Source organism: Lotus japonicus, chromosome 6, assembly GCF_012489685.1.
Source record: "Lotus japonicus ecotype B-129 chromosome 6, LjGifu_v1.2".
NCBI classification, from domain to species: domain Eukaryota; kingdom Viridiplantae; phylum Streptophyta; class Magnoliopsida; order Fabales; family Fabaceae; genus Lotus; species Lotus japonicus.
In genome coordinates this window covers 42,331,022-42,359,016 of record NC_080046.1, presented here as the reverse complement: position 1 = coordinate 42,359,016, position 27,995 = coordinate 42,331,022, and the positions used below count along the sequence as shown (strand labels likewise).

The 27,995-nt window shown below is 37.3% G+C and overlaps 3 protein-coding genes across 3 annotated transcripts; 1 reads left to right on the top strand and 2 right to left on the bottom strand.

The window, feature by feature from the left end:
• The first annotated feature begins 906 nt into the window (after positions 1–906).
• Positions 907–2,329, top strand: LOC130726299 (uncharacterized). Its single transcript, XM_057577541.1, has one exon. The coding sequence runs from the start codon at positions 916–918 to the stop codon at positions 2,305–2,307; it is 1,392 nt and encodes a 463-aa protein (XP_057433524.1). The 5' UTR covers positions 907–915; the 3' UTR covers positions 2,308–2,329.
• Positions 2,330–2,788: 459 nt separating this feature from the next.
• LOC130726287 (putative DUF21 domain-containing protein At3g13070, chloroplastic) lies at positions 2,789–13,659 on the bottom strand. The gene is made up of 14 exons (XM_057577531.1): positions 12,786–13,659; positions 12,436–12,533; positions 12,250–12,343; positions 11,887–11,964; positions 11,656–11,759; positions 11,047–11,128; positions 10,308–10,447; positions 10,147–10,225; positions 9,971–10,034; positions 9,391–9,482; positions 4,870–4,935; positions 3,883–3,999; positions 3,332–3,493; positions 2,789–3,219 (listed from the first exon to the last, which is right to left on the bottom strand). The coding sequence occupies exons 1-14, from the start codon at positions 13,341–13,343 to the stop codon at positions 3,085–3,087; spliced, it is 1,869 nt and encodes a 622-aa protein (XP_057433514.1). The 5' UTR covers positions 13,344–13,659; the 3' UTR covers positions 2,789–3,084.
• A 1,306-nt stretch (positions 13,660–14,965) lies between these two features.
• On the bottom strand, positions 14,966–20,764 carry LOC130726286 (ABC transporter C family member 3-like). The gene is made up of 10 exons (XM_057577529.1): positions 18,671–20,764; positions 18,189–18,275; positions 17,466–18,107; positions 17,152–17,316; positions 16,632–16,926; positions 16,313–16,527; positions 15,829–16,134; positions 15,676–15,739; positions 15,330–15,569; positions 14,966–15,220 (listed from the first exon to the last, which is right to left on the bottom strand). Exons 1-10 carry the CDS (start codon positions 20,450–20,452, stop codon positions 15,108–15,110), a joined length of 3,909 nt encoding a protein of 1,302 aa, XP_057433512.1. The 5' UTR covers positions 20,453–20,764; the 3' UTR covers positions 14,966–15,107.
• Between the last annotated feature and the right edge of the window lie 7,231 nt (positions 20,765–27,995).

Genomic DNA, 27,995 nt, shown 5'->3' with positions numbered 1-27,995 from the left:
GAAGTATGCGATTTAGGAAGATCCACTTTTGAGAGAGAAAACTTCAGAAGCGAAGTACCAAAAAATGATCATGTGAATGATTTTGATGAGGCCAAACCCTCCTCCTCCTCTTAGCCTCCCATGCGGTGCAGACCCACCGACTCACTATTACAGCAGGCGGCACCATCTTCGGCAGAGTGAGAGAAAAGAGTGATGAGATAGAATATTTGGTCAGAAAGGAATAAAGAGTAGGAAATGCGGCTGCTGCTATAGAGTCTTTCCCTGCCAAGCGTAAAATGTTGGTAACAGACTTAGGGTTTTCATAGTTATTGGGCTTAAGCCCAATAATCAAGTTTTAAAATTGAAACAGAAAAGCTACGCACAGGTTTAGATTTGGAGCAGTAGAGATCGATTTTAACCTACAATTTAGATAAATAATAAATATTATGTAAGTATATAACTTATAATATATTATTAACTATTATAAATTAACATATATTTATAGAATAATTTATAAAATGCTTAAATCAGCACCAAATATTAAAAATATTATGTTTGTAGTAATATTGCTAAGTCTTATGACTAATCCTCATCACTCTGATGAAGAATACATTTTATATGTTGATTTATTTCGTTGTTTTATTATTTCTAGTCCTCCCATGATGAAGAATTGTACCATATGTGGGATTCACTCCCCTTTTGTGTTCTTCATCCCTAAATTATATGTTTCTTGCTTTATAACTTGGTTTTCTTTTACTCTTAGAGTGCTAGTAGCAGTAGTATTTTCTATGCATCAATCCATGTATAAAATTTATTTTGGCTTGTACTTGATTTTTATTTTGTTATTTTAGTAGAATATTATGAATAATAATATTTTTTGATTTATTATTTATGCTGATTGAATTATGTTGAACGGAACAGGTTGAAAGTGAAACCATGGACCTTGGTTGGGAAGAAGCACTAAGGAAGTTTCAGAATGTTATGGTCTTAGGGACCAAGCCTTTGAAAATGGAAGCCATGGACAAGTTGTCCCGTTTCTCTGAGCATGTCCCTAAGCATGTATTATCTCCTGCCATACCTATTCTCACGGAGATTCTTGCTAAAAGTATTCCAAATGATCCTTCTCCTTCACTTCAAGAGGCTGCTGCTTACTGCTTGATGTGCATTTCTTGCCGAGGTGATGGTGTCGCGTTGGCAATTGAAATGGGTACACATGGTGTTACACATTCTTTGATAAGGTTATTGCCTCATTCTAAGGGAACGATGCAGGAAGTTTTGATTAAATTGTTGCTAGTTCTTGTCAATTTCAGTAATGAAAGTAGGATAACAGTTTGTTCCGGGGGCGGATTTCGAGTCATTATGAACTTGTTGAATTCTCATAACAATGATAATATTAGGTTGTATCTGTTAGAGATTTTGAGTATGTTAGGATTGCAGAAGTATGTCAGGAATGAACTCATGAGATTAGGAGCTCTTCATCTTATTGTCGAGGCTGCTGGTACTGGCAGCATGATCTCTAGGGAAAGAGCATGCCAATCAATTGAATTGCTTGGTGGAGTCCCGGGTGAGACTGAGCATGAGCTTCTTGAATTAGGAGCGGTTCCGGTGCTTGTGCAGTTGTTGCGTGATGGAGATAAAATCACTAAACTCATAGCTGCCAAATCTCTTCGTAGGTTATCCGTTCATGTTGATGGTAACACTAGACCATTTACTCAAGCTGGGGCTATCCCTCTTTTTGTTGAGCTCCTTCAAGGACCTGATCCTTATGGTAAGGGGATAGCTGAGGATGTACTTTCTGAATTGGCTGTTAGAGAGCATTGTGCTATTGAGATTGTTGGGCACTTGGTGAGAATTCTTAGAGAAGGTGATCATGAATCTAAAGTATCTGCGACCAATGTGATGTGGGATCTATCTGGTTGCCGAATCTCATCACCTGTGATCCGGGATTCGGGCGCAATCCCAGTCCTTGTTGTGCTTTTAAGGAGTGGAACTGAGACGGTAATGGAGAATGTTTCTAGGGTATTTGCTGAGCTAAGCTATGATGGAGCAGATAGATTGGCCCTAGCTAAGGCTGGCGCAATTCCAATTCTCATGGTCTTACTTCATCAAGGGAACGAGGAACTGAGGGATAATGCTGCAGAGGCTATTTTCAATTTTTATGAAGATCCATTATATCATCATAGAGTATCTCATGCAATATATGTTCCTTCGTTCAGATATATTCGGGATAGACTAATTCGCACCCGCACATCAAATGGGCATATGACAAGTTCTTCGCGAAGAATGAGTGTCGAGCATCTCATTGGGAACCTGCAGGATTTCCTGTAATCATTTGAAGTGTATGTTTTAATTTCAATGCCTTTGCTAAATAGGATTCAGTCTTTTAAGGTTTTACCAATTTTACATTACACCCTTGCTAGAGAGAGAACTTTCCATGGGAGACAATTTTCATTTTGCTGTATTTTTGAAAGTTTCAAGTGTTGAAGGTTGACAAAATGGTGAAAGTACTTGATCTTTTTATGTTAGTTTCAACTTTCTAGCCTAAAGCGGAGGAAACGCAATCCAAACTCAATTGTATATCTTTGTTTTGGTCAGCAGAAACGACTCTTTGTTTGGTCATTGACTCATCGCCTCAACAAGTTTTTCTCTGAAACTGAAAACAAATTATTTCTCTAACTTATGGTTAAAACAAGTTTTTCTCCCCATTTATGGAGAGACGATCAAATAAGCTAATGTGACAAATGCATTTATATAGATACTATAAAATAGTTTTATTTTCTAATTAGAGCAATTCTGACAAACATTAAGCTATGGTAAAGTTCTAATGCTTTTATTCAACATTGACTCTCATGTTTTATGTATGACTCAATCTTTTCAATTTCTCTGTTGCTACAAATATGGCAAACTGAGCGTCAGAAAGCTCTACAAGTTTGATGATCACATTGATTTCACTCCAGGTTCTCACTTTCTGCGTCTTTTTTCATCTTTCAAATTTGGCATAATTAGAAAAGCTGTTCTCTGGTGCCTGTGGAAATGCATTTCTACCAACTTGGTACAATAATTGCGTTAGAAATCTCTGTAGATGCACTTCTTACAAACTTGGTGTCATCTCCTGCTCCATTTTCTTTTCATCAACTTTGGCAGCTTGCGAGTTACTTCTTTGTTCTCCAACATTTCATGACCACCATTAATCCGTGTAAACTGAACAGCGGTCACCTTTCTGGCGTTTCCTGCTAGTATCTACACAAAAATAACAAAAAAACTAGAGTTCTATCTACACGGGACAGAAGAGAAAAGAGTAAAAGAAAAGTGAAGCTTTAGATTCAGCTTGTTAGATTAACATGTTGGTTACCTCAAGTTTGAAAGTCTCTTTCTGATCCTGGTGGTCAGCAATGGGGGCATCGTTATCGTCTTCATTTTTTCTTTCAAGAGCTACTTCTATGATCTCACCTATCTTGGGGATGTAGCCAAAATTTTCACATACGAAGCCAGATACTGTCTCATATTGGTGATCCTGTAATTGTAGATGTGAAGTGAATATTAAGAGGCCTGCAAGTCTGAAATAGCTTAACGATTTATGACTTATGAGTAGTATGCATATATAATTCCAACATCATTGTCTCCATCCAAGTAGTCATTAAATTCTAATTATTATAGTAAACACCAAAAATCCAAATCAGCAATGGTGTCTATATCTAAGATGGAAAGATGCTCCAGCTCCACAAAATCAGGAAGAATCATAGTCTATAAAAGATATAAGAATGGAATGTGTATCAACCCGGAAACTTGCACTAACTACATGAAATTAATACAAAGTTGATAGAAACATAATTACAAACATCGCGTAACTGCAGCTTTAATCATAGACAAATATGTAACTTGCGTTTATATAAAATAGCAAACCTCAGGCATCTTGATGTTCAAATCTTCTGAGAGTTGATCAATAGATGTGTTTGCATCTACATCGAATATACCCTCATCTAGCATTACTATGTTGCCTGTTTTTTTCTGAATCTCTTCCTGCCAAATCACCAAGCATTGGACATCAAATACTTGCAGAAATCAACAATAGAAAGTGCTTCTACAGTATTAACAGTAATCTTAACAAAGATGAAGTATCTCTATACACTAAACTTCCTAATTGGCCACCATGAATAGCTAAACCTGAAATGCATCTCATTGACATTCTGCTCGTGAGAATTACTGATAGTTGTTAAGAGTTTGTGATAGAACTAATAGAGAGGTTGAGAAGTTAGTATTTAGTTGGGGCTGTTGCTGTTAGCTGATTTAGTTTCTGTCAGTTAGTTATATTCCTCTATTACTCGTTGTATCTTAGATTGGATAAACCAGATGTTCTAGCTTAAATAAGTCAGTCTTGGGTGATTCCATTACAATTCTATCAATGGGTTTCAAATCACCTTGGTTTAGCTCTCACTCTTTCTCTACCAAGAGTTCTCTCTCTTTCTCTTTGCTGGCTCCATCTCAATTGTGTCACAAATTTATCCATCTAAATCATGAAATATTGCTAATTTGTTATGCTATAAAAGCTACCTTGGGTTGTGGGACTGCTTTGATTAATATCAACCTTAAATTTTGGATCCCTAAATATTAAATTTGGGATTCGAAAGTCCAAAATGAAAATAGAGGACATATACAAGGTCGACTTTCAGGAGAAAACTCCTGGCAACTGTATGAAATATGTCAACAACAATAACAAATAACGGAGCAGAGTATGCAAAGCACACGGCCAATATTAGTACCCTTTTAACAATTTGTTTCTGAACAAAGCATAGAGAGAAACAGAATTTTAAAACATGATTCAGAAATTTAAAAATGAACTTGAAAGAAACAAAGATAAGAGAAAACACAATCATTTGTACTGAGGTTTACCTTTGAGTCATTTTCATCAAAGATTTCACCAACAAATTCCTCAACAATATCCTCCAGAGTTACAATCTACAAATAGGGAAGTATAAATAAGATATCTACATTCCATCGGCTTTCTAAGATTTTAGAACCTACAGGCAGATAACATAAAATAGTTTCACGCCAAGCCCACATAATTGGTACGACACAGGTACGATGTGAGATGGTTTCGGGGATACGAGAGATTCTTATAAACTCAACATATGATACGGCCTAGATACATTTACAGTTTAACACAACCTTCTGAACATGTTGCAACAATTACATATTTTTTCCAACCAAAGCTAAAATGTAGCAAAAAGTATCATTATTCCTAGTTAATGAAGTTTCATGGCCCGTTTGGTGGACAGGATAAATAGACAGGATAGGATAGCAGTAATCCTATCCTGTTGTAATATGTTGTTTGTTGCGCCAGTAGGATAGAATAACACTATCCCGTCCCTTATTGATGAGAACCAATGTAGCAGTGAAATGAAATTAGGAATCAGAATGAGGAAATAGACTGATATTGATTGAAAACAGGAAAGGTAATTACAATAGCCAAAGCTAATGCCCAGAGTTAGACTCCTATAGACTATAGAGAAGAAGAGACTCTCTTCACTCTATTCTTACTAGCTAATTCTCATCATACCCATTCCCATTCTAACAGAAAGCTTATATGGGAATCTCACCCCTCTCACACACCCTTCTCACCCGCAAAAGGCGTAACTAACTATTGCCAGCTCACTCTCTCTAATATTCCCCTTTCTTATTCTTTCTAACATAAACCTTCCATACTTTGGGCCTAGCTTCATGTGTTGTGGCCCAATCTTCATTTAGAGCTCTATCAATTCCACCGGCTTGAGGAACAACCTTGTCCTCAAGGTTGAAAGCGGGAAATTGATTCAAAATGGTTAATTCATCTTCCCAGGTAGCCTCATCCCCTGTTTTTCCTTGCCATTGAACAAGGTACTGTTTGACAGGCTCGCCCTACTGCTGAATGGTACGAGCAGCCAAAATTGAACTCGGTTCCACAGATGAGGGTAGTTCTCCAGCAAGACCCTCTGGCAATTCCTTTTCCACTTGATAGTCCCCAATTGCTTTCTTCAGAAGAGATATGTGAAAAACCGGGTGGATGCGAGACGTTTGGGGCAAACGGAGCTTGTAAGCCACTGCCCCTATGCGCTCGATGATTTCAAAAGGACCATAAAACCGAGGCGAGAGCTTCGGATTAATCCTTTGAGCCACCGATTGTTGCCTATGGGGACGAAGCTTAACGAAAACCCACTCACCAACCGTGAATTGCTTATCCTTCCGCCCCTTGTCAGCCTGAGATTTCATCTGTCCCTGAGCACGAAGCAAATGGGCTTTTAACTGACGCAAAGCCTCATCTCTGTCCAGCAACTCTCGAGCTACAGCCTCCACCTTTGTTTCTTCGACAGTGAAACGCAACATGGTGGGGGGAGCGCGTCCATAGACTACCTCGAAAGGGGTCACTCCTGTAGAAGCATGGTAGGCAGTGTTGTACCAATACTCTGCCCAAGGTAGCCAGTGGAGCCATGTGCGAGGTTGGTCAGCAATGAAACAGCGCAAATATGTCTCCAAACAGCGGTTAATCACCTCTGTTTGTCCATCCGTCTCGGGATGGTACGCTGTACTCATGGCTAAATGAGTGCCCTGCAATTTGAATAACTCAACCCAGAAGTTGCTAACAAAAATGGGATCACGATCACTCACTATGGAACGAGGGCAAAAGCCTCTGCTACTACCCTTGCTGAGAATGGATGACGCAAAGGGATGAAATGTGCATACTTCGATAGACGATCAACCACCACAAAAACTGTATCAGTCCCCTTAACCTTGGGCAAACCCGTTATGAAATCCATAGAAAGCTCTTCCCATATCTTATCCGGAATTGGCAAGGGTTGGAGTAATCCGCCTGGAGAAGTTGCCAAGTACTTTTGCCTCTAGCAGATGTCGCAGGCTTTGACAAAATCTTGGATCATGCCCTTCATACCAATCCAATACACATTGGCTGCAGTTCTGCGATATGCTCGATAGAAACCAGAATGTCCACCTTGGGGAGTTGCATGGAATTCATGGAGGATTGTGGGAATCCATCGAGAGGAAGCAGAAATTACCAGGCGATGCGCGTGAACCCCGGATTGCTGGAAGGGTCCGCTTTCAAGGCAGCGATGATCGACGCAAGCTTTGTATCTTGGTGGGGCTCGTGGACCAGTTCTGCTCCTTCTGCCCACCGAGGGTAGGACGCTATGGCTTTGAATTCGCCTTCTTCAAACATGCGTGAAAGCGCATCCGCTCCTTTGTTTGTTGGGCCTGGTTTGTAAATGATGTCAAACCAATATCCCAGAAGTTTGGCGGCCCAGTTTTGTTGGTCGACGGTAGTGATTCTTTGATGGAGCAATTGGCGCAGGCTTTTCTGGTCGGTGCACACCGTGAAGTGCCTTCCCAGAAGGTAAGGGCGCCAATGTTGCACTGCTAACACAATGGCCATCAATTCTTTCTCATAGGCTGATTTGGCCAAGTTGTGTGCACTTAAAGCTTTGCTGAAATAGGCTATGGGCCTGCCTTCCTGCAGTAATATTGCCCCCACTCCATTTCCGGAAGCATCGCTTTCAATGATGAAAGGTTGAGAGAAGTCAGGTAATGCTAAAACTGGTTCTGAGATCATGCGCGCTTTTAAAGTTTCAAAAGCTTGCTGGGCTTGAGAATTCCACTTGAAACCTTCTTTCTTGGTTAACTCAGTCAAGGGTCGGGCAATCTTGCCATAATCTTGGACAAATTTGCGATAATAGCCTGTTAACCCAAGAAAACCCCTTACTCCTTTAGCATTCTTTGGCACGGGCCACTTGGTGATGCTTTGCACTTTGCTTGGGTCCATGGCCACTCCCTCGTGTGAGACTATGTGGCCCAAGTATTCCACAGATTTTTGAGCAAAAGTACACTTCTTACGGTTTGCAACCAGACACTGTGATCGAAGGCGCTCAAAAACAATGGTCAAGTGCTGTAAGTGCAATTCCTAGTTTGAGCTATACACCAAAATATCGTCAAAAAACACGAGAACGCTCTGGCGAAGGAGATCACGGAATACTTCGTTCATCAAGGCCTGGAAAGTTGAAGGTGCATTCATCAATCCGAAGGGCATCACCAAGTATTCGTAGTGCCCTTCATGGGTGCGGAATGCAGTTTTGTGAACATCTTCTTCCTTTACCATTACTTGGTGGTAACCTGACTTGAGGTCCAGCTTGGAGAAAAATTGGGCTCCATGTAATTCATCTAACAACTCATCAATCACCGGAATCGGAAACTTGTCGGGGATTGTTGCCTTGTTCAACTCACGATAGTCTACACACATTCTCCACGACCCATCTTTCTTCTTCACCAATATGACGGGGCTGGAGAAAGCACTCTGACTGTGCCTAATTATCCCTGCCTCTAACATCTCTTGGACTTGTTTCTCGATTTCATCCTTATGGTGGTGTGAGTACCTGTAAGGCCTCACATTCACTGGACCTTGACCTTATGCTAGAGTAATTTGGTGATCCTTCTGTCGCTTGGGTGGTAACCCACTGGCAGCCGTGAAAATGTCTTCAAATCGATTCAGGAGAGAAGCCAATTGGTTCTGCTGGTTTGCTGACAACGGAATGGATTTCTTGGTTTCTTGTCCTGGTGGTGGCACTTGCAGCAAATCAATTTCTCCTCCGGTTTCTTGTCCTGGTAGGGTAAATGTCTTACTCCTCAGTTTATGAATTTTTTATTTCAAAGGAAAATTTAATACATTTTCCATTGTTTCTATCATATCCTATCAATATCTTGTCCACCTCAAACGCAGGATAGGATAAGAGTCTATCCTGCTCTTATCATTTATGCTCTTATCATATCCTGACCACCAAACGAGCCCTTAGTTCTATTTGTCTGCTATATAGTGTCTAATACTAATTGTGTCATTTTCATCTCTCATTTCCATCATTAAAAAAGTCTAGTTTCTATGTCTAGTTCATCAAAAGATGATTCTGCTAATTAAAGAAGTCCACCACCAATCCCATCATCAAGTGGATCATGTCCACCTCCACTATTACCCAACAAACTTGTCTTTCCTTTACCCTTATAGGATCAATTTTGTTTCTTTTCAGAAATGAACAAAGGAATTTGTACTCCAATTTCTCTATCAACATAAAAAAGAACAAAAATGTACAAGAAACTTTAAGGCAAGTTTATGAAGTTGTATACTTGTATCCCAAATGTATTGGATTTGGATGTGCATCCCACAAGTACCACAGATTAACGTCTTAAAAAAATTGAAACTTGAAAGATACTGCATGGATATGTAAAGGAGCGTTGATATTAGAATCGGATACAGGTATGACACCGATACTATTAACAATTTTGGAGTATCTTGGCTTCATAGGTTTCAGGTGAGTTCGAATTTACTCACAGTATCATTATTCATATTTTATGTCAAACAGAGATTATGGGTTGACTTACTCCAACAGTTCCACCATACTCGTTACAAATAACAGCCATGTGGACCTTCTTGACCCTAAACTCTCTTAGAAGATCCCAGATAGACATTGAATCTGCAAAATGCCAAAATCAGTAATAAGAATTTACCATTTAAGATTCTAAACTGAACTCAACAGATATATATATATATATATATATATATATGTATTCCTATGTAACCCAATTTAATTTTTTGAGCAATTTCACAATTCAAATTCAATCTAAGAAGAAAAATATATGAGCAATCTATATGTGATAAATCAACCGCAGCTTAATTCTTTCTCAATAGATAAATATAAATGAATATGCATTAAAAATACTTGATAAAAAGCCATTCAGTTGACTGCTTCCATTAATATTGGCAAGTGAAAGGATGCCTTGTGAAACACTGAGCATGTCAAGGATAAATGAATAGGGACGGTTCATACAATTATAGAACCTACACCATGTTGACATAAGGAGGCAGTTCATACAATTAATCCCTTTTGGGTAGGGGTATAACCCTGTAAACTAGCGACAGATAGCAACACAATGATTTCCTCATAGACTCAACACAAGATACCTGGCACAAAATATACAGGCATGTGAGACAAATCTTGAACAGGAGTTGTATCTAGTGGTACATCCTGCAAAACCAAACACATTAAAATTATGCAAACTATAAGATTGGCAAACAAAATTAATAGGCAGAGAACTTTTAGTTCTATATATATCAAAAGAGGAATAAAATGTACGAACCTTCTGAAGAAAATCCAGTAGATCCTTTGCATATGCGATACCAATTATATTATCAATGCGTTTCTCAAAAACAGGTACTCTAAGAACATATTCATAATCCAGTTATCACATTGGAAAAACTAAAATCACATTCAATATAAAGCCAGAGTCTCTGTTCATACCTTGAGTACGGATGTTTAGTCCACAATATTTGAAAATCTACAAAACTTGCAGTTGCATCAATTGCAACAACATCAACAAGAGGCGTCATAACCTCTCTTACTTGTGTTTCTTTTATCTCTAACACATTTTCAATCATATCCTGTGGATTATAATTATATAGCTTTAATATAAAGTATGCTTTTTCGTTCAAGCAAAGTGAAGTTAGTGATAGGAACAGAATTTATTATGATATAGATTATGATACAACTCTGGTTTTCGAGAGCCAGCCTCTCTTAATACTGGAATTCGAGAGTCCAGTCCCTCTCCTAAAACACACAACTTCTGAATAATCCCAACTATCTTACAGAACTCCTATTTATAACCACTCCTATATAATTTAAATTCAAACCATAGCAGTTACCTAACTGCTGTAATCATAAAACTACTCAACTAATAATAATTAAATAATAACTTCCTCACTGCAATCTAACTGCTACTGTTCACGCGCACTGTTCATCCTATCAGTTAACAGGGCATATTTATCAAAAGAACTTGAAAATTGAGATTTTTGGCAAACTAAAAATCATTCATATTCCACTGAAAATTATAATTTCCATTTAAAAGAAATCTATATTACATCGGGAGAAATAATGTAAACCGATTCATGAAATTTCATTTTCTATAAAATAAGAAAGATATTGAAAATATGAAAAAAATCAATATTAATATTTCTAGATCAATAAACACAATACAGATTACCTGTTCTTCCTCCTCTATAGCCCCACTTAATTCTGCACCTCTTAGCATCAATTTTATCTCTTCTTCAGTAACATATGGCTCACTGATAGAGTAAATAATGACTGGTTAGTGTGGAACTTCAAAAGATTCAAGGAGAATGTCCACAAGGGTAACTGCAACAAATGCAAGGCATGTTTTATATGAATATTATCAAAATATTGACTGTATGCATACTATAAAATTATACTACCCTACCCTAAAATGAGTTTTATAATGTACTCTTCAAATTACATAAAAAGTGACCAAATTTTGAATCCGTAAAATGCTACCAATAAATTAAAGGGGGGAAAAACCACCAACAGTTGAAACCTAAATTCCTCAACCCTGTGCAATGACTTTTAGGTGCCATAGATTAATTAACATAACACTCAACCTTAGAAAATGGATAGATAATATCATGGTCATACTCATAGTGTGCAAATAAAGGACATTATCCCCTCGATGAAGGGACTAGAAGTTTCCACTACAGATTAAAATTAAATCTCATAAAAAATAAAAAAAGAAGCAACAGCAGTAGATATAATATCACAAGGTGGTTAATTTTACAGTAAGGCTATATTTTAAGCAGACCTTCTTCCCTTTATTCCAAGCAGCTTCAGCATTCCCATTGAGAGATAAGTAACAACTCTTCCTACAGGATACAGTACAACTGAAAGCCATGCCACTGGCTTGACCTAGAGATTTGAGAACCAATACTTAATTTAAAATAGAAACTGAATGGAAAAATATCATGTAAATGCAAATGATAATAAAACACAATCTTCATCATTTCAGTTTCCAAAAACGAAAATTACAACTTACCACAAAACGAGCAACTTCTGTGGCATTATGAACTGCTATACTTTTTGGGGTGATTTCAGTAAGAAGTAAAATTACAACCTGTGTGATTATGGATATGAGAGAATCAAGAGATAAGTTAGATATTTGTAAGACAAAACAAAATACATTTGCATGGAGACGTATGCACAAATACGTACTAATCAACACAACAGAAGAATGCATTCTAGTAATGAAAGTATGAGACTTTTTCGGCAGGTAACATGGCACACTCTTTTCCAAAATGTAGTTATTAATCAGAACTAAGAAGCAAAAACTAAACAGGTACTATAGCGTGAAATCCACTAAATCCAATATTTCTCCGACATTCAAGAATGTTAAACATACAGTCATGACTCCTGTTGCTGCACTAACACCAGCTTCACCAAATGCTGCAGTTGCAGCTTCTGTGACCAGAGCCGTGGCTGCAATATTAACCACACTGCGTAAAACAAAACAGGCCAAAATGAGAAAGAGGATTACATTGAAGTTATGATATTTTACAATGCATATATATCAGCTAAAGGGGAATACGTTGTGCCAATTAGTATAGTTGTAAGGAATCGTGTAACATCACTTCGAAGTAGTTTGAAGACACCATTTTCAGAGTCGTTATTAGCTAACTCACGAACCTACAATTACATCATCATCAATTATTAGACTTCAAGACTTTGACTAGCTAAACTTTTAATCTGAATTTCTTTTTCGTAAAGTTATAACAATGTAGCATTTTAACAAGGGAATAAGATAATAAACAAATGATAACAAATTACAAACCAAGCAACTTATTGTGAGAATATCAAAAATTAAGAAAAAAAAAACTGTATCATAATTTTCAATATTATCAACAAAATATTTAAAAAAAAATCTCTGACTGATGATACCTTCCAAGGCCAAAGTGTAGTAATTGAAGTCTCTGCCATTGAGAAGAAAGCAGAAAGTGCCAAAAGTACAGCCAACACCACCCCTTGCTCCTTAAATATCTGAAGAACTGGCAACACTTTAGGCCAAGCATTCCTAAAAAACACTTTGCTCTGTTCCATCACACTCACCAAACCCTCCATGGCAAAGGCTCTTTCACATCCAAACATTAATACCCCACAAACAGTCGCCGCCAAAACGATCCCTTTCTTCACTAACTCCCCTACAAATTTCGGGAATTTCATGTCCTCTTCAGAAACATCATTGCTTGATTTGGTTCCACTCAAATCCTTACCACTTGTAACCAAACATCTCATGTCACATCTACCAAACGGTTTGAAATCACTCCCACTACCTAAAATCGATGAAACTCCACCAAAATTGCATGGTTGTTCAACACATTTTGCCACCAAGGGAAATGGGTATCCACTGTTTTTGGCCAAAGCTTTCATCGGCATTCTATGTACCCTCGAAACAAAGATGAAAACTGGTTGACCCAGAACCAAAGATTGCAATGCCATCTTCAGAAAAATTGACCCAAGTAATCAAAATCAAATTTTGAATCAATATTCACAAGAATTTGAGTTTGTCAAAGTGAAAGCAATATTGGTCATGTTGTGCAGGCAGCACAATAAGCTGGGGAAGAGTTTTGAATTTTATGGCTTCCTCAGCGCTGAAAACTGCAATTACTAGGAGGGAGAAATGATCCCAGAAATCAAAATCCAATTTTGAACGAAAATTCACAAGAATCGGAGTGGTCAAAGTGAGAAAATAATTTAAGGAAACTGCAATTAAGGAAAACAAGAGTTTTGAGGAGTTTGAGGAAATGAAGTTCTGATTTCTAAGTAGGTTTAAAATTTAGGTGAATTATGTGGCACCTGCATTTTTTTTTTGGTGTGATACCCACATTAGGTGATTCAGTAGACTAATGACATGTTGTAATTGACGTCCACCACGACCTTGAGGAAGTTACAGTGAATCTCGACCCTAACATTGAGTTTGAACGACATGATTTCGATCAAGGGCGAGCCTCAACACCTATCTAATCGACGCCATTAATCTTAAGGTACATTATTGAGAAAATATAAACATGAGTCTTTATTACTATGCTAGCTCATTTAGGGTACCATTCCTTGATCTGAAATAAGGTATCACACTAAGCACCTCTTTATAGACAACATGTATATATTTATATACATTTAATTTTTGGTTACAACATGTAGTGGGTATATAAGGAGAGAATAAAGTACTATATGAAGACCTGCCTTTTTTGGTATTAACTAGGAGGGAATTTTGGCACTTTGAGACATAAGAGGTTAGCCAGTACACAATCTTTACCTTATGATTAAGATTGTGCCCACAACATGTTCGACCATTTGCTTCACTGTGCTGTGGATGCTCAATTTCAGGTCATACTTGCAATTTGTAAACACTTTTTCTTTCATTAATCAAAACGGGATTGCAATCTTGATTTGTTTTCACCTTCACTAGGAGCAATTTCAATTGACTTGGCTATTCTCTTGTCTTGACAGGTAAGGCCTTTATTTAAGTTTGCTTTATATAGTTACTAGTTTGGAAATGTCACAACTATAAATTGAACAAATAAATTTTTCAGCAGCATTAAAATATTGGAATGTATTTTGATTTTAGCTTGTTTTGTCAGCTGGAACTGCATTTGGGGGGTGGGGGGGTGGGGGGGTGGGGGGAGGATTCTAAAGGTGCCTTTCTTCGACTAAGATTGTCTAATTATAGTTCATCTTTTTATTTCGAAATTCGAACTTAAAAGTGCAATTATTTTCCTTCTAGTATAAACAAAAAAAAAACTTGAGAACATAATTTATGAATGGTCCATACTTTGGCCAGAAAATTCTTATATTAGAGACTCCTGCAAAATATATATCATGTGTTCTGATGTTGGATCTTGAACATTCCATCTGGTGAATGGAATGTTCAGTACTTTCTTTGCAGTTACCTAGTTAGAGATGATCACCCAGAAAGTGTTCTGTCATCCATGCAAACTAAAATGCTGGTTCTCCTAGAAGAGAGTTCGGATGTCCATATTAATTTCTCAGGTATGCATAGGTATCATTTTACAGTTCGGTTTATAGCTAGCTAAATGTTGGTCGGCCATTTATATCATTAATTATTTAATAACATCAGACAAGCACTTATTTGTGATATAGCCATATAGAGTGAGTCACATACAAGTATCTGAGAAAATATGTGTAACTGTAAAATCTCTGCGTAACAACATATATTGTTGGTGACATTAATTCAGATTCAGTTCAACTTCCAAAACCAGAGTTTGACCTCCTTGTGTATTCTGCAACCAGTTGAGCAAGACCTGAAGACTTGTTCTTAAGCAGTTTCTTTGGTGAATCATATTCCTCAATTAGCCCTGCAGGATCAATATGAAGAGAAACCATGTCCAGGGTCCACATTTATGAGCTAGAGAAGAAAATAAAAATTGACAAATAAAGATGAAGAAAGGGGAAAAAATTGCTTGCCTCCATTTAGAAACAGAACCATGTCACTGTCTAGGATTGAAGTTATTCTATGAGCAATTGTAATGACTGTGCATTCTGAAAAATGCTGCTTAACTGTTTGCTGAATAATATTATCTGTGACTGTGTCAACTGATGCAGTTGCTTCATCAAGCACCAAAATCTTACTTTTCTTAAGAAGAACCCGGCCAAGGCAGACCAATTGCCTCTGACCCATACTCCAATTTCCTCCATTCTCAGTAACTGCAGAACTCATCATGGTAAGTAGTAGATTCTCACCACATTTATACATCTAATTATAACTTGTAACACATCCTAACATATTTGTTCAAAGTTTCAGAATTCATACCTAAGGAGTCAAGCTTCCCTTCTTTCTTCCTTATTTCATCTCCAAGTTGGCACATATCTAGAGCCTAAAATATATCATGAAATAGATTAATATGTACTGGTACTAAAGACTAAAACGGAAACTTCTTCTTAGTGTCAAGCAAAACTAAATTACCTCCCAAACTTGTTCATCTGTGTACTCTTCCAAAGGGTCCAGGTTGTTTCTTACAGTCCCTTCAAACATTGTTGGATCCTGAGGAATAATGCTTAGTTTGGACCGTAAATCATGAAGTCCAATCAAAGATATGTTAATGTTATCTATCAAGATTTTTCCAGCAACAGGTTCAACAAGTCGGAAAAGTGTTTGCACCAGAGTTGATTTTCCACTTCCTGTTCTTCCCACAATGCCAGTTTTTGCTCCAGCAGTAAAAGTGCAAGTAAGACCCCGTAAAACAAGAGGCAGGTGAGGAGCATACCGAACCTGCATCACACACTGCCTCATTAAGGATAGATAGATAAATACTGTTACTAAATCTCACATTGACTAGAGATATGGCCAAAATAGTCCTTATAAAGGGTAGAGCAACCCTGAAAGTCCTAAGCTAGATTTTGACCTAATTCTAGTATTCAATTCAAAATGAATAACTTCTGAAAGATACCTGTAAATCCTGGATATGAACCTCTCCAAATGACGGCCAAGAATGATCTGGTTGGTTGTCTTTGATTACAAGAGGAGCTTCACCTGGGACGGAGGTGTACTGAAGTATTCTTTCTACAGATATAATTTTGTTCTCCAAATTGCAAAGAAACCAGATCATATTAAATTGTATAGAATTTAGATTAAGCCCATATGTCACTGCCAATCCCGCAATGCCTAAGACAGAAATACATGTGAAGTTCGAAAAGGATTAAAGTTATATATATACCTGGTGTTATAAGGAGTGTGACAAGTAAATGTATGTAATTTCAACTACTCACCAGGATCAGTAATTGAACTTGGAAAAGATATCAAGAACACCAAACAGAAGGCAAATACGGTACAGGATAGAAGATCCAACCTGAAACTCAGCCATTCCATTGCAATAGCACTGTATAATTTGGGTTGGGAATACTTGTCTATCAATTTCATATTCGTGTCATTAAATATTGATTCTTGTTCAAAACTTCTTATGGTTGTTGACCCAGAAATCGTTTCAGAGAAATGTTGTATAACCGGAGCTTGGCATGTACCGACTAATCGTGCCAATTCCCGTGCTGATGCTGAGTAGTATTGCTGCATATATAGAAGCACACTGTTAGCAAATATAATGCTATTGTTTTCACTGTAATGTCAAACATATTCATAAAGCCAACCTCACTTAGTGGGATAAGGCTTTTGTTTATACTTATTTTTTATGTTAAATATTTGATCAATAAGAAGTCAAAATCAGAATCATTTGGTGACATTTAATGTGAATATTTCCAAATGATGTAGGCCAGACATTATCCGGAAAACTACCTGGTACCATATGCAAGCTGCCATCACAGGAATCAATATTATGAACACCTGCCATGCAGCTTGAGACATCACAAAAATGTTTCCAAAGATCTGAATCAGATTGAAGGTAATTCCCCATAAAAGATTTGGAATAGTCATATCTATTGCACTTTGGTCTGTGGAAGCCTGCAACAAAAAGCAAAACTAAAATTTAGAAAGACAGTTACATTCAATATGGTAATTTGAAGGGAGAAAGATAGAAAAAAAAATTGATATACAAATTAATGCACTAAGCCATGAAACAAGTGAAGAATTATTAACATGTTAAGACATACTCTATTAAGGATTCGCCCACTTGGGGTGGAATCAAAAAATGACATTGGTGCTTGGAAAAAGCATAAATGCATTTTATTGAAGAGCATGGTGGCTGTCTTGTATCCAGCTATCACAGCAAGAACTGCACGGGCAAGGGTGCCGAAGGAACTTCCAATTGCCAAAACAACATAGACAACCATGAGTTTAAAGCTTTCAATATCGGGTTCTGCAACAGGAGTTGCCAAAGCCATCCAATAATTGCTTGCAATCTGAAAAACTACTGTTAGCGTCTGTGATAGTAATATGAAGGGTACAAGAGCTCCTCCATAAGCTATTGTGATGTATTTCCAGTAGACTTGAAACCCAACTCTACCCTTTTCCCTTTCTTCTTCTTGAACAAGTTGCCCTTTTGGCTCAACTGTATCATCTGAATTGCCATTTTGACCATCTTTGTTTTCCACTGTCTGCTCAAGTTCAAAACCACTTAATGCATCTGCATCTTGCATGGTGATACTTGATGTTTTAAATGTGTCCCTTCTCTCTAAGGACTTAATTGAAGACAAAGCTGTTCTATGTGCACCCACAAGGTCCATAAAATCAGTGCCTGACTGGAGAATATCATTGTATTTTCCTGATTGTGCTATCCTTCCTTCTCTCATGACCTAAATAAGAAAAATACTGAGAAAATAGGGAGTTATGATGTTTGAATTCATTCATAAGCATGAAATCTGTGAATCACTCACCAATATTAGATCAGCATCAGGTAAGAACTCTACTTGATGAGTTACGTATATCACAGTTTTTGTTTTCAAAAGCCCAAGCAAACACTCCTGAAACAGAACAGTTATAAACATTAAAAACTAGTTTACATGTATTTGAAGTTCATCTATCACTGAAAGAATAAAAACTCAATTCCATGAGGTTATATATGCGTCCATGTCCATAATATACTAATGGAACCTAACGAAATCAGAAACATGAAGTTCCACAAACTTTTCTCATTATACAAGTGATGATGGTTCCACTTGGAGAAACACCTAAAAATGCAAAAAAGGATAGAAACATTTACATAAGAGTACAGCGAACTTAATAATACTCTCTAAAATTTAGAATGTTCGGATAGATTAGAGGATTGTATCAATATCTTTATCAGAATTCAGGTTAAGCCTAACTCTACCCCAAAAACAGATTGCACTGAGAAAAGTAGAGTTTAGAAAACTAGTACCTTGAAGAGATGCGATCCTGTATGAGCATCCACAGCACTGAAGGGATCATCAAGCAGATACATGTCAGAATCTTGGTAGAGAGCACGGGCTATTTGCACTCTTTGCTTCTGTCCACCACTCAAATTGATTCCCTTCTCCCCAATAATGGTGTGATCACCAAATGGTAGAACCTCAAGGTCTTTTGTCAAGGAACATGCTTCTAGAACCTTCTCATACTTTTCCCTGTCCATCTCTTTACCAAATAGTATGTTCTCTTCTATCTTGCCACTCTGAATCCATGGTGACTGAGCAACGTAGGCCTTTGTTCCACTCACCTTCAGGGTTCCTGATAGCTTTGGTACTTCACCCAATATACATGAAAGTAAAGTAGACTTGCCTGATCCGACAGTGCCGCAAACAGCAACCTTCATACCATGAAAAACTCTAAGATTTATGTCTTTCAATGTTGGATTAACAGAAGATAAATCCCAAGAGAAATTTCCATCTACAAATTCAACTGCTACATCAGAACTACCTCTTGGAAGCTTCTCAACCACATCATTCTGTAACTCATCTAGGCGAAGATACGATGCAATCCTATCAAGGGAAACCTTAGTTTGTGCAATCATTGAAATTGTGTCAGGAAGACTATAGATTGGCATTTGAAGAATTCTGAATGTTGCAAGAGCAGATAAGACCTTCCCTGATTCAAGTGGGATGCCTATAAGAACGCAAGCCCCAAAAGTAACCACAGCAACAAAAGTAGGCGCGTTAAAGAAGAGAAATCTAATAACTGCTGTGCCAAGAAGAAATTTCTTTAGCCATAGCTCCTCTGTCTTCCTAAGGTGAAAAATCTTCGATAAGAACTTCATTTCCCATGCTTGCAGTTTCAGGATCCTCATATTTGATAGAATCTCAGATGTAGCCTTCATTCTTTTATCCTTGAACTCCATCACCTTACCTTGGAACTTCTCTTGCAATGATGCCACAGGAAGGTTTAGCAGCATCACAATTACTGTGGCAGCAAAAGCGGCAACAGAAGCGACGCCTACACTTCTACAAAGAATCAACAATGCCAAACCAACTTGCAGAACACACATCCATGGATCATGCATGTACCAACAAAATTCACCAATCCTTGCTGCATCAACAGTCAATAAATTGATGATTTCCCCACTGCTGTTACCCTCTTTTGATTGAGATGAAAGGGTCAAACCTTTTGCATAGATCATTGCCACCAACATTGATTGCATCCTAACCCCAACCTGCTGGAACCTAAGCATCCATTGCCGCTGCGAAAGGCACTCCACAAGCTTTGCTGCAACAAATACCATAACCAAAACATAGCCTTCATTTTTAGACTTGTTTTCCCCATTGAGATACTGAACTAGGTTTTCAATAAGGTAGGGTCCAACATAAGAAGCACATGTGAACAAGAATGCAAACAAGCCTGATACAAGAATCCCTTGCCATGTTGAGAAGATTAACACTTTAGCAAGCTTAAGAGCGGTGACTCTACTAGCACTACCACACTCTGACTCAAGCTTGTTTCTGAAAGTTGGAAAAGTCCCATAGGCACTGTCAGTGTTAGCAAGCAGTGGGAGATCCTCATGTTCTAAAGTCTTCTTATATCCCAGTGTTATTAGTGGAGTGATCCATGAGAAAGTAAGAATGCTGAAAAACCCAGCCTTTGAATAACTTGTCAAATTTTCATTTTCTCTGGTCTTTTTGGGATTAGAATTGTTGCTTACACTAGAGTCACCATTCAAAAGAGACTCTTCAAGAGAGGCAAGTTTAGACATATTATTGACAGAACATCCAACAAAACAAAACAAAAAAAACCTGTAATAGAGGAACCTATATCAGAAAAGAGGTATGTGATTGGCAAGAAAACATATTTTCCATAGATTGCAAAGTCTTAAGACAAGGCAACAACAAGAAACAAAGGCATAGACCCAGCACCAAATCCTCAAGAAACATGGGAAACTCAGTTCCTGTGAGATTCTATTTCTAACATGCAAATACACAAATAGCTAAGCTACTAGCCAGACTGTTTTTGTAGTATGAGAAACCACCATTTCTTCAACTCTCTTGTCTATGGTCCTCATGGGCTTTCTTCCATACCCACGACAAAACTGTTAAAATATAATAGTAATATAAAATCATTTATTTAACCTTTATCGAATAGCTTAAACTTTTAAGATAATTGAGTTGTTTAAAAAAACAAAACAAGTGTAAAACAAAGCCACTTTGTTGACTTATTAACTTTCCTCTAAAGTATCCTCAAAAGAGAATTTGCTCCTTGTGACATATTAAAGGTGCAAGTGAGTGGCTGTGAGAGTGAGATAGATTAATGGGACTTTGCAAGATCATGGTGTTGATTCCAATGCGAGATTTTCTTTCCAGGCACAATGGTCCCTTAATTTGTCTAACATGGAAGTCTTAATTTATTCACGGCTAATGTTTCATCCACATCTCTCTTTTGAGGTAGAGAGGTGGAATGATGAGAGAGATAGGAAGAAAAGAAAAAGTAAGAAAGAGAAAATATGAGATGTGATAAATGATAAGATGAGAGAGATAGAAATAAAAAGAGGTGAAAATGGAGTGGTTAAAAAATGAGGTGTGTATATATTACTCTTTATTCACATTGCGATTTCTCTTTCTTTTTAGTTTTTATTTCGACACACAAAATCTTTCTATTTTTTTATATCACATTACTTCTCATTTTCTAAATCTTTCTTTTCCTTCATTTTTCTTTTTGGGTGTAAGTGAGAATGAAAGTGTGAATAAAAATTTATCGTAAATTTTATTAAAAAGATTCTTTTGGATCAAACCCTTTATGGCATTGCATATATACAATTCGATCCAATTACATATCAACACATATTAATTTTAATTTTTAACTAAAAGTATGGACTTGGACCCAGAACACGAGATGATATGTCATTGATATTGACAGGTAAATATGAGTATAAAAAATAAAATGATTGACGTAGCTTGGTCAATATTTTGTGTTTTCGCATACACAAATAAAGATGTTTAACTGAGGTAATATTTAGTGTCAGATAATCTTTATAGAAGAATCTAGTTCTTATTTTTAGGAATTAAGAACTTCACGTCATCCTCTCCAGTGGTTAAAAACACAGTTCTTAGTTCTTAACTCAGAGTATCTTCAATGCTAGTTCTTAATTCTTAGTTTTTAACACTATTTATGTGGGTCTGTATTACCACATGTGCTTAAGCAACTCTCAAGTAATTTTGTTCCAACCATGAGTTCTTAGAGCATCTTTAACCATTATATTCACTAAAGTATTTATATTTTACTTTTTACAACTCCCAATAATGTCAAATCATCTACATCATTTTATTAATTTTTACTTCAACCCAACAACTCTTAAAAGTTTATATAAAAAACTCATTTTATTAATTGCAAGTTTTATTTAAACCTTTTACATTTTTTTGTTACACTAAACCTTTTACATTAAGTAATAATAAATACAAACACATTTTTCATGACTAAATTGAGTATCTACTCTCACATACCCTTACTAGCCATGTTGGAATTAAAAATATGCTCCAATGGTAAAAGATATTAGTGGGGGTATGTATTTGACATTACATACTCTCATTGGAGATGCTCTTAGTTCTTAGTTCTTACCACTATTCATTTGGTCTCACCAACCACATTATTTATACTTTTTATTTTCATAAAGTAATAAAACAAAACTCATAAAGTAATAAAGTAATTTGGATGAGAGAAAAAAAATAATTTTTTATGCTAAGAACTCAAAAAGTAAAACTCTTTATATAAAAACTCAGTTCTTATTTTTAAGAACTAAGAACTTAATGTCAGCACCTCCAATGGTTAAGAACTCAGTTCTTAGTTCTTAACTCAAAAATAAGAACTAAGAACCTTGCATTGGAGATGCTCTAAAAAATAAGATTTAAGAACCTTGCATTGGAGAAGCTCTTATATCTTAATATATTTTTATCATATTTTCACATGATTTTCTGTAAATTTGTTACACTATAGTGTATAAATACATGTTATAGGAACACTTCTCACGTACACACAATCTTATATCTCCGTCACTAGATACGAGAAGACAAAGTTCCTTCTGTCAAACGTCCTTACTCGTTAATCCCTTATTAGAACAATGACGTCGTCTATATGGAACAAGATAAATTGTATGCACATTGATCTCTACTTAGAAAAACAAGGGAAAAGGAAGGCAACAAAGAAACCTCTCTAGTCTCTACCTCCCATGAAGGAGTACCTGTCACGATTGATGAGGAACAAGTCTAAGAAAATGGTGATCACATGGAAGAGGTGGATTAGTCACCATCTCATCTGCAATATCAAACACTCGAAGAATGACGTCGTGCCCCTCCGCAATGAACTCATCGCAGCTTAAAAGCGCAATTACAACGTGAGAGACAACGTAATCCGACGTTGGTGGGACAGTTTATCAATTATCATGTTTGGGGGAAGACCTCGCCTATCACTATTATTAGTTCTTGTCATAATTCTCTAGAGGTTTTGATTTATGTATTTGTTTTTTGTTCATATGAGTAGCGATAATGCCGCAGATTTCATAGCACGACATGTTTTACCTCTCCCAACTTGCTTTGGATGGAAAATGTTCCTCTAGATTTGTCTTTATTTAAAATGATGTATTAGCAGGATGAAGATCATCTATCTCGGCTCTCTGTCCTTCTCCCTGTTTCTCCACTAATATTTTGACTCATCAATTAAAGAGACATGTCACCGTTTTTGTCAAACATAGCTCCATTAATTTTCCTGTTCATTTCGTTCAACCACCCTCTGCATAACCTTCGGGCAACACCTAATATCAAATAAGAAAACCCTTGCACTATATCTGCACCCATTTTCAACCTTTCTTCAATATGCCCACTACATACACATGTAGTAACACATAATGATAGTTAAATTACATAATTTAACATTGTCAAACGTCCTTACTCGTTAATCTCTTATCAAAACATTGACGTCGTCTATGTGGAACAAGATAAATTGTATGCACATTGATCTCTACGACGATAGACACGAGAAGGTAACAAAGAAACCTCTCTCCCTCCCATTTTTATGGGTAAATGTTAGTTGTTAATTGTTAGTAAATTAGTTCATTCACTAAGGTTTGAACCATGACCCTTCACCCTTCATTTCCCTTAGCTCACCAAATAAGCTACCCATACTTGTCACCTAGATGAGGAACAAGTCCAAGAAAATGGTGATCACGTGGAAGAAGGGGATTAGTCACTGCCCTAGTTGCAATATCAACCACCCGGAGATTGGCGTTGTGCCCCTCTGCAATGAACCCATCGTAGCTTAGAAGTGCAACTACACCGTGAGAGAGAACATAATCGGACGTTGGTGGGACAATTTATCAACTATCATGTTTGGGGAAAGACCTCGCCTAAGAGCCCTCTTACCTTAGCACAATTATTAGTGATTATCGTGATTTCTCTAGAGGATTTGACTTATGTATTTCTTTTGTTCGTATGAGTGGCAATAATGCCGCATATTTCTTAGCACGACATATTTTACCTCTCCAAACTTGGTTTGGATGGAAAATGTTCTCTAAATCGGACTTTATTTAAAGGGTAGTGCAAACTTGAACTCTTGAGCTAACTTTTGGGTTGAGGTAGGTCTCCCTAATTCTAATATGGTATCAGACTTTGTCCTATATTCATTTGTTGACTCCACATATTTGGGTCACCCGTTTCATTTCACGCTCCAGATGTCCAACTTTGGGCATGAGGGGTATGTTAGAGTCTCACATTGGCTAGACATAAGGCCAATCAAGTGCTTATAAATGGTAGAGCAATCCTCAACTCTAGAGCTTGCTTTTGGGTTGAGTTAGGCCTCCCTAATATTAGAGTCTGTCCTAGATCAATTTGTTGACTCCTCATATTTGGGTCACTCGTTTCATTTCACGCTCCAGATATCCAACCCTGTCTCACATTTGCTAGAGATGTGGTCAATCAAGTGGTTATAAAGAGTAGTGCAAACCTCAACTTGTTGGAACATTTTGTCTTGCATTTTGTGCAAAAACAACTGATTGTCGAAGCAGATGCCGTGGCATATGATTTCGTGAAGCTAGGACATCAGTCCTTTGCTGAAGTTTGATCTTGTGGGCCCTTGAAGATTTTATGAAGATATGTTTTTATAGTTACTTGAGGATCAAGTAGTTGTTCCATATGGGTTTTAATTTGTGGGTTGTTATTTGTTGAAACAATCTTTGATAAAAGCTTTGTTTCTATCTTTACTTGGGAAAAAACGCAACAAGATCTTTGGAGATTCTGTTTTGATTTGATTATTGTTGCAATCTGTTACTTCAGCCCAAGCAAACCCTAGTGTCTTTGCTGCTGCTGCTGAAGTATATAAAAAGGGATGAAGACCTAAAGCTTGAGGACCACCGAAGCTAATAGAGAAAGATCAAGTGCTTTAGGATTATTCATTGTTCTTTATCCTTTTTTCTTGTGAACAAACTTTGCTCCCTGATTCTATAAAGCAAAGTTGTGTTATGTGATCTTTGATTCTTCAAACTCTGATTGTTTATTATTGTTACCAATCACTGTGGCAGTGATTGAGAGAAAGTGAGAGGGGCTCTCATACTTAGGTTGAGATACTAAGTAGAAATAGACTGGGTAGATTAGGAAGTGAACTATGAACTATGGTGTTCATGAGTATCTGTAATTCCTGAATCTTGAGATAGTGAATTTCCTTTCTTTGGGTGCAAACCCTCCAGACGTAGGTGAAAGTTTTTCACTGAACTGGGTTACCAATCCTCTGTGTTCTTCTTTATTTTTTTGCTGGTTTTGTTACTGTTAGTCAGCTGTCGAAAACTCTGATTGTTTATTATTGTTACCAATCACTGTGGCAGTGATTGAGAGAAAGTGAGAGGGGCTCTCATACTTAGGTTGAGATACTAAGTAGAAATAGACTGGGTAGATTAGGAAGTGAACTATGAACTATGGTGTTCATGAGTATCTGTAATTCCTGAATCTTGAGATAGTGAATTTCCTTTCTTTGGGTGCAAACCCTCCAGACGTAGGTGAAAGTTTTTCACTGAACTGGGTTACCAATCCTCTGTGTTCTTCTTTATTTTTTTGCTGGTTTTGTTACTGTTAGTCAGCTGTCGAAAACTCTGATTGTTTATTATTGTTACCAATCACTGTGGCAGTGATTGAGAGAAAGTGAGAGGGGCTCTCATACTTAGGTTGAGATACTAAGTAGAAATGCACTGGGTAGATTAGGAAGTGAACTATGAACTATGGTGTTCATGAGTATCTGTAATTCCTGAATCTTGAGATAGTGAATTTCCTTTCTTTGGGTGCAAACCCTCCAGACGTAGGTGAAAATTGTTCACTGAACTGGGTTACCAATCCTCTGTGTTCTTCTTTATTATTTTGCTGGTTTTGTTACTGTTAGTCAGTTGTCGATCCGGTTGTCCCAGCATCGCGTAGAACATCTGTCCTGTGCGAGAACCGTAATTACAATAAGCATCAGAGCAGGCACCCTATTCTGTTGGGTGAGCTCCAGGGAATCTATTATGTTCTCAATGACAACATTATGGACGGAAGAAGATCAATCTATATGCCACCAATTTTGGATGGTACCAATTATGACTACTAGAAGACTCGAATGATGGTGTTTCTCAAATCTATGGATAGTATAACATGGAAGGCAATAGTCAAGGGGTGGAAATATCCTGTGATAGCATTCACAACTGAATTGAAGCCTGAAGAAAAGTGGACAAAGAAAGAAGATGACGAAGCTCTTGGAAACTCCAAAGCCTTGAATGTTATTTTTAATGGAGTTGACAAAAATATGTTCAGGTTAATCAACACATGTACTGTGGCTAAAGAAGCATGGAAGATTCTCAAGACTGCCCATGAAGGAACATCAAGAGTTCGTATGTCAAAGCTTCAACTTCTCACAACTCAGTTTAAAACTATGAAGATGAATGAGGATGAATCCATATATGAGTTTCACATGCGTATAAAGGATCTAGCCAACTCTTCTTTTGCCCTAGGGGAACCCATGTCTGAAGAAAATTTAGCAAGAAAGATTCTCAAGTCTCTCCCCAAGAGGTTTGATATGAAGGTAACTGCCATTGAAGAAGCTCAAGACATCAGTAACATCAAGGTTGATGAACTCATTGGTTCCTTGCAAACCTTTGAGATGTCTCTTAATGGTAGATCTGAGAAGAAGGCGAAGAGTATAACTTTTGTGTCCAACACTGAAGAAGATGAAGATCAGAGGGAGCAGGATATTGATGCAAGTATTGCAGAAGCTATATCATTACTTAACAAAGCGTTGAAGAGTTTGGGCCAAACGTCAAATACAAATGTCATGGGCAATGTGTCAGACAATATGAAGAATACTGAATTACAACTCAAAGGCAAACATGAAAATGATACAACCAAGGCTATTCATGTAAAAGCTCTCATTTGGGAAGTGCTATTCTGATGCTGAGTCAAGTGATGGTGATGAGGAAGAACTAGTTGAAACCTACAAATTGTTGCTGGCTAAGTGGGAGGAATCATGTACGTTTGGTGAGAAAATGAGAAAAGAATTCAAGGATTTGGTTGCTGAGAAGAAGCAACTTCAGAGTAATAACTCCAGCTTGCAAGAAGAAGTAAAGACCATCAGCAAGTTGCGTGAGGAGAATGAGAAACTTCAAATCACTAATGCAAAACTACAAGAGGAGGTAACATTACTGAACTCAAAGCTTGAAGGTATGACAAAGTCTATTCGTATGATGAATAATAGTACTAATGTGTTAGAGGAGATTCTAGAAGTTGGGAAAACAGTTGGAGAAATGGAAGGGATAGGCTTCAGCTACAAGAATGCAAATACGTCTGCTTCATCTGAAAAGCAAACTAAGCGATCAATGCCAGACCCAATGTTGCATCATTCTGTACGACATGTGTACCCTCAGTTCAGAAAATCCAAGAAATCTACTTGGATATGTCATCACTGTGGCAAACTTGGTCATATAAGGCCCTACTGTTACAAGCTATATGGATATCCTCATTCTCTTGATCAACCAAAGACTAATCCACAAGTAGCTCCAGCAAGGAAAGAGTGGAAACCAAGAGGGCTTGAAGAGAAGGAGAAGAAATATATTGTGAAGGCTCCTAGGCATTTTCTCAGGACCAATAAGTATGTTGCTGTTGTACTGGATAAGAAGGAAGGAAAGAAGGAAAGTCTGTGTACCAAGACAAGATCTCTGAAATGGAAGAAAGTTCATGTTAGTGATTCAAAGATGAATGTTGAACCAGATGTGAAGGACATTATGCCTTCTGCTAGGAAAA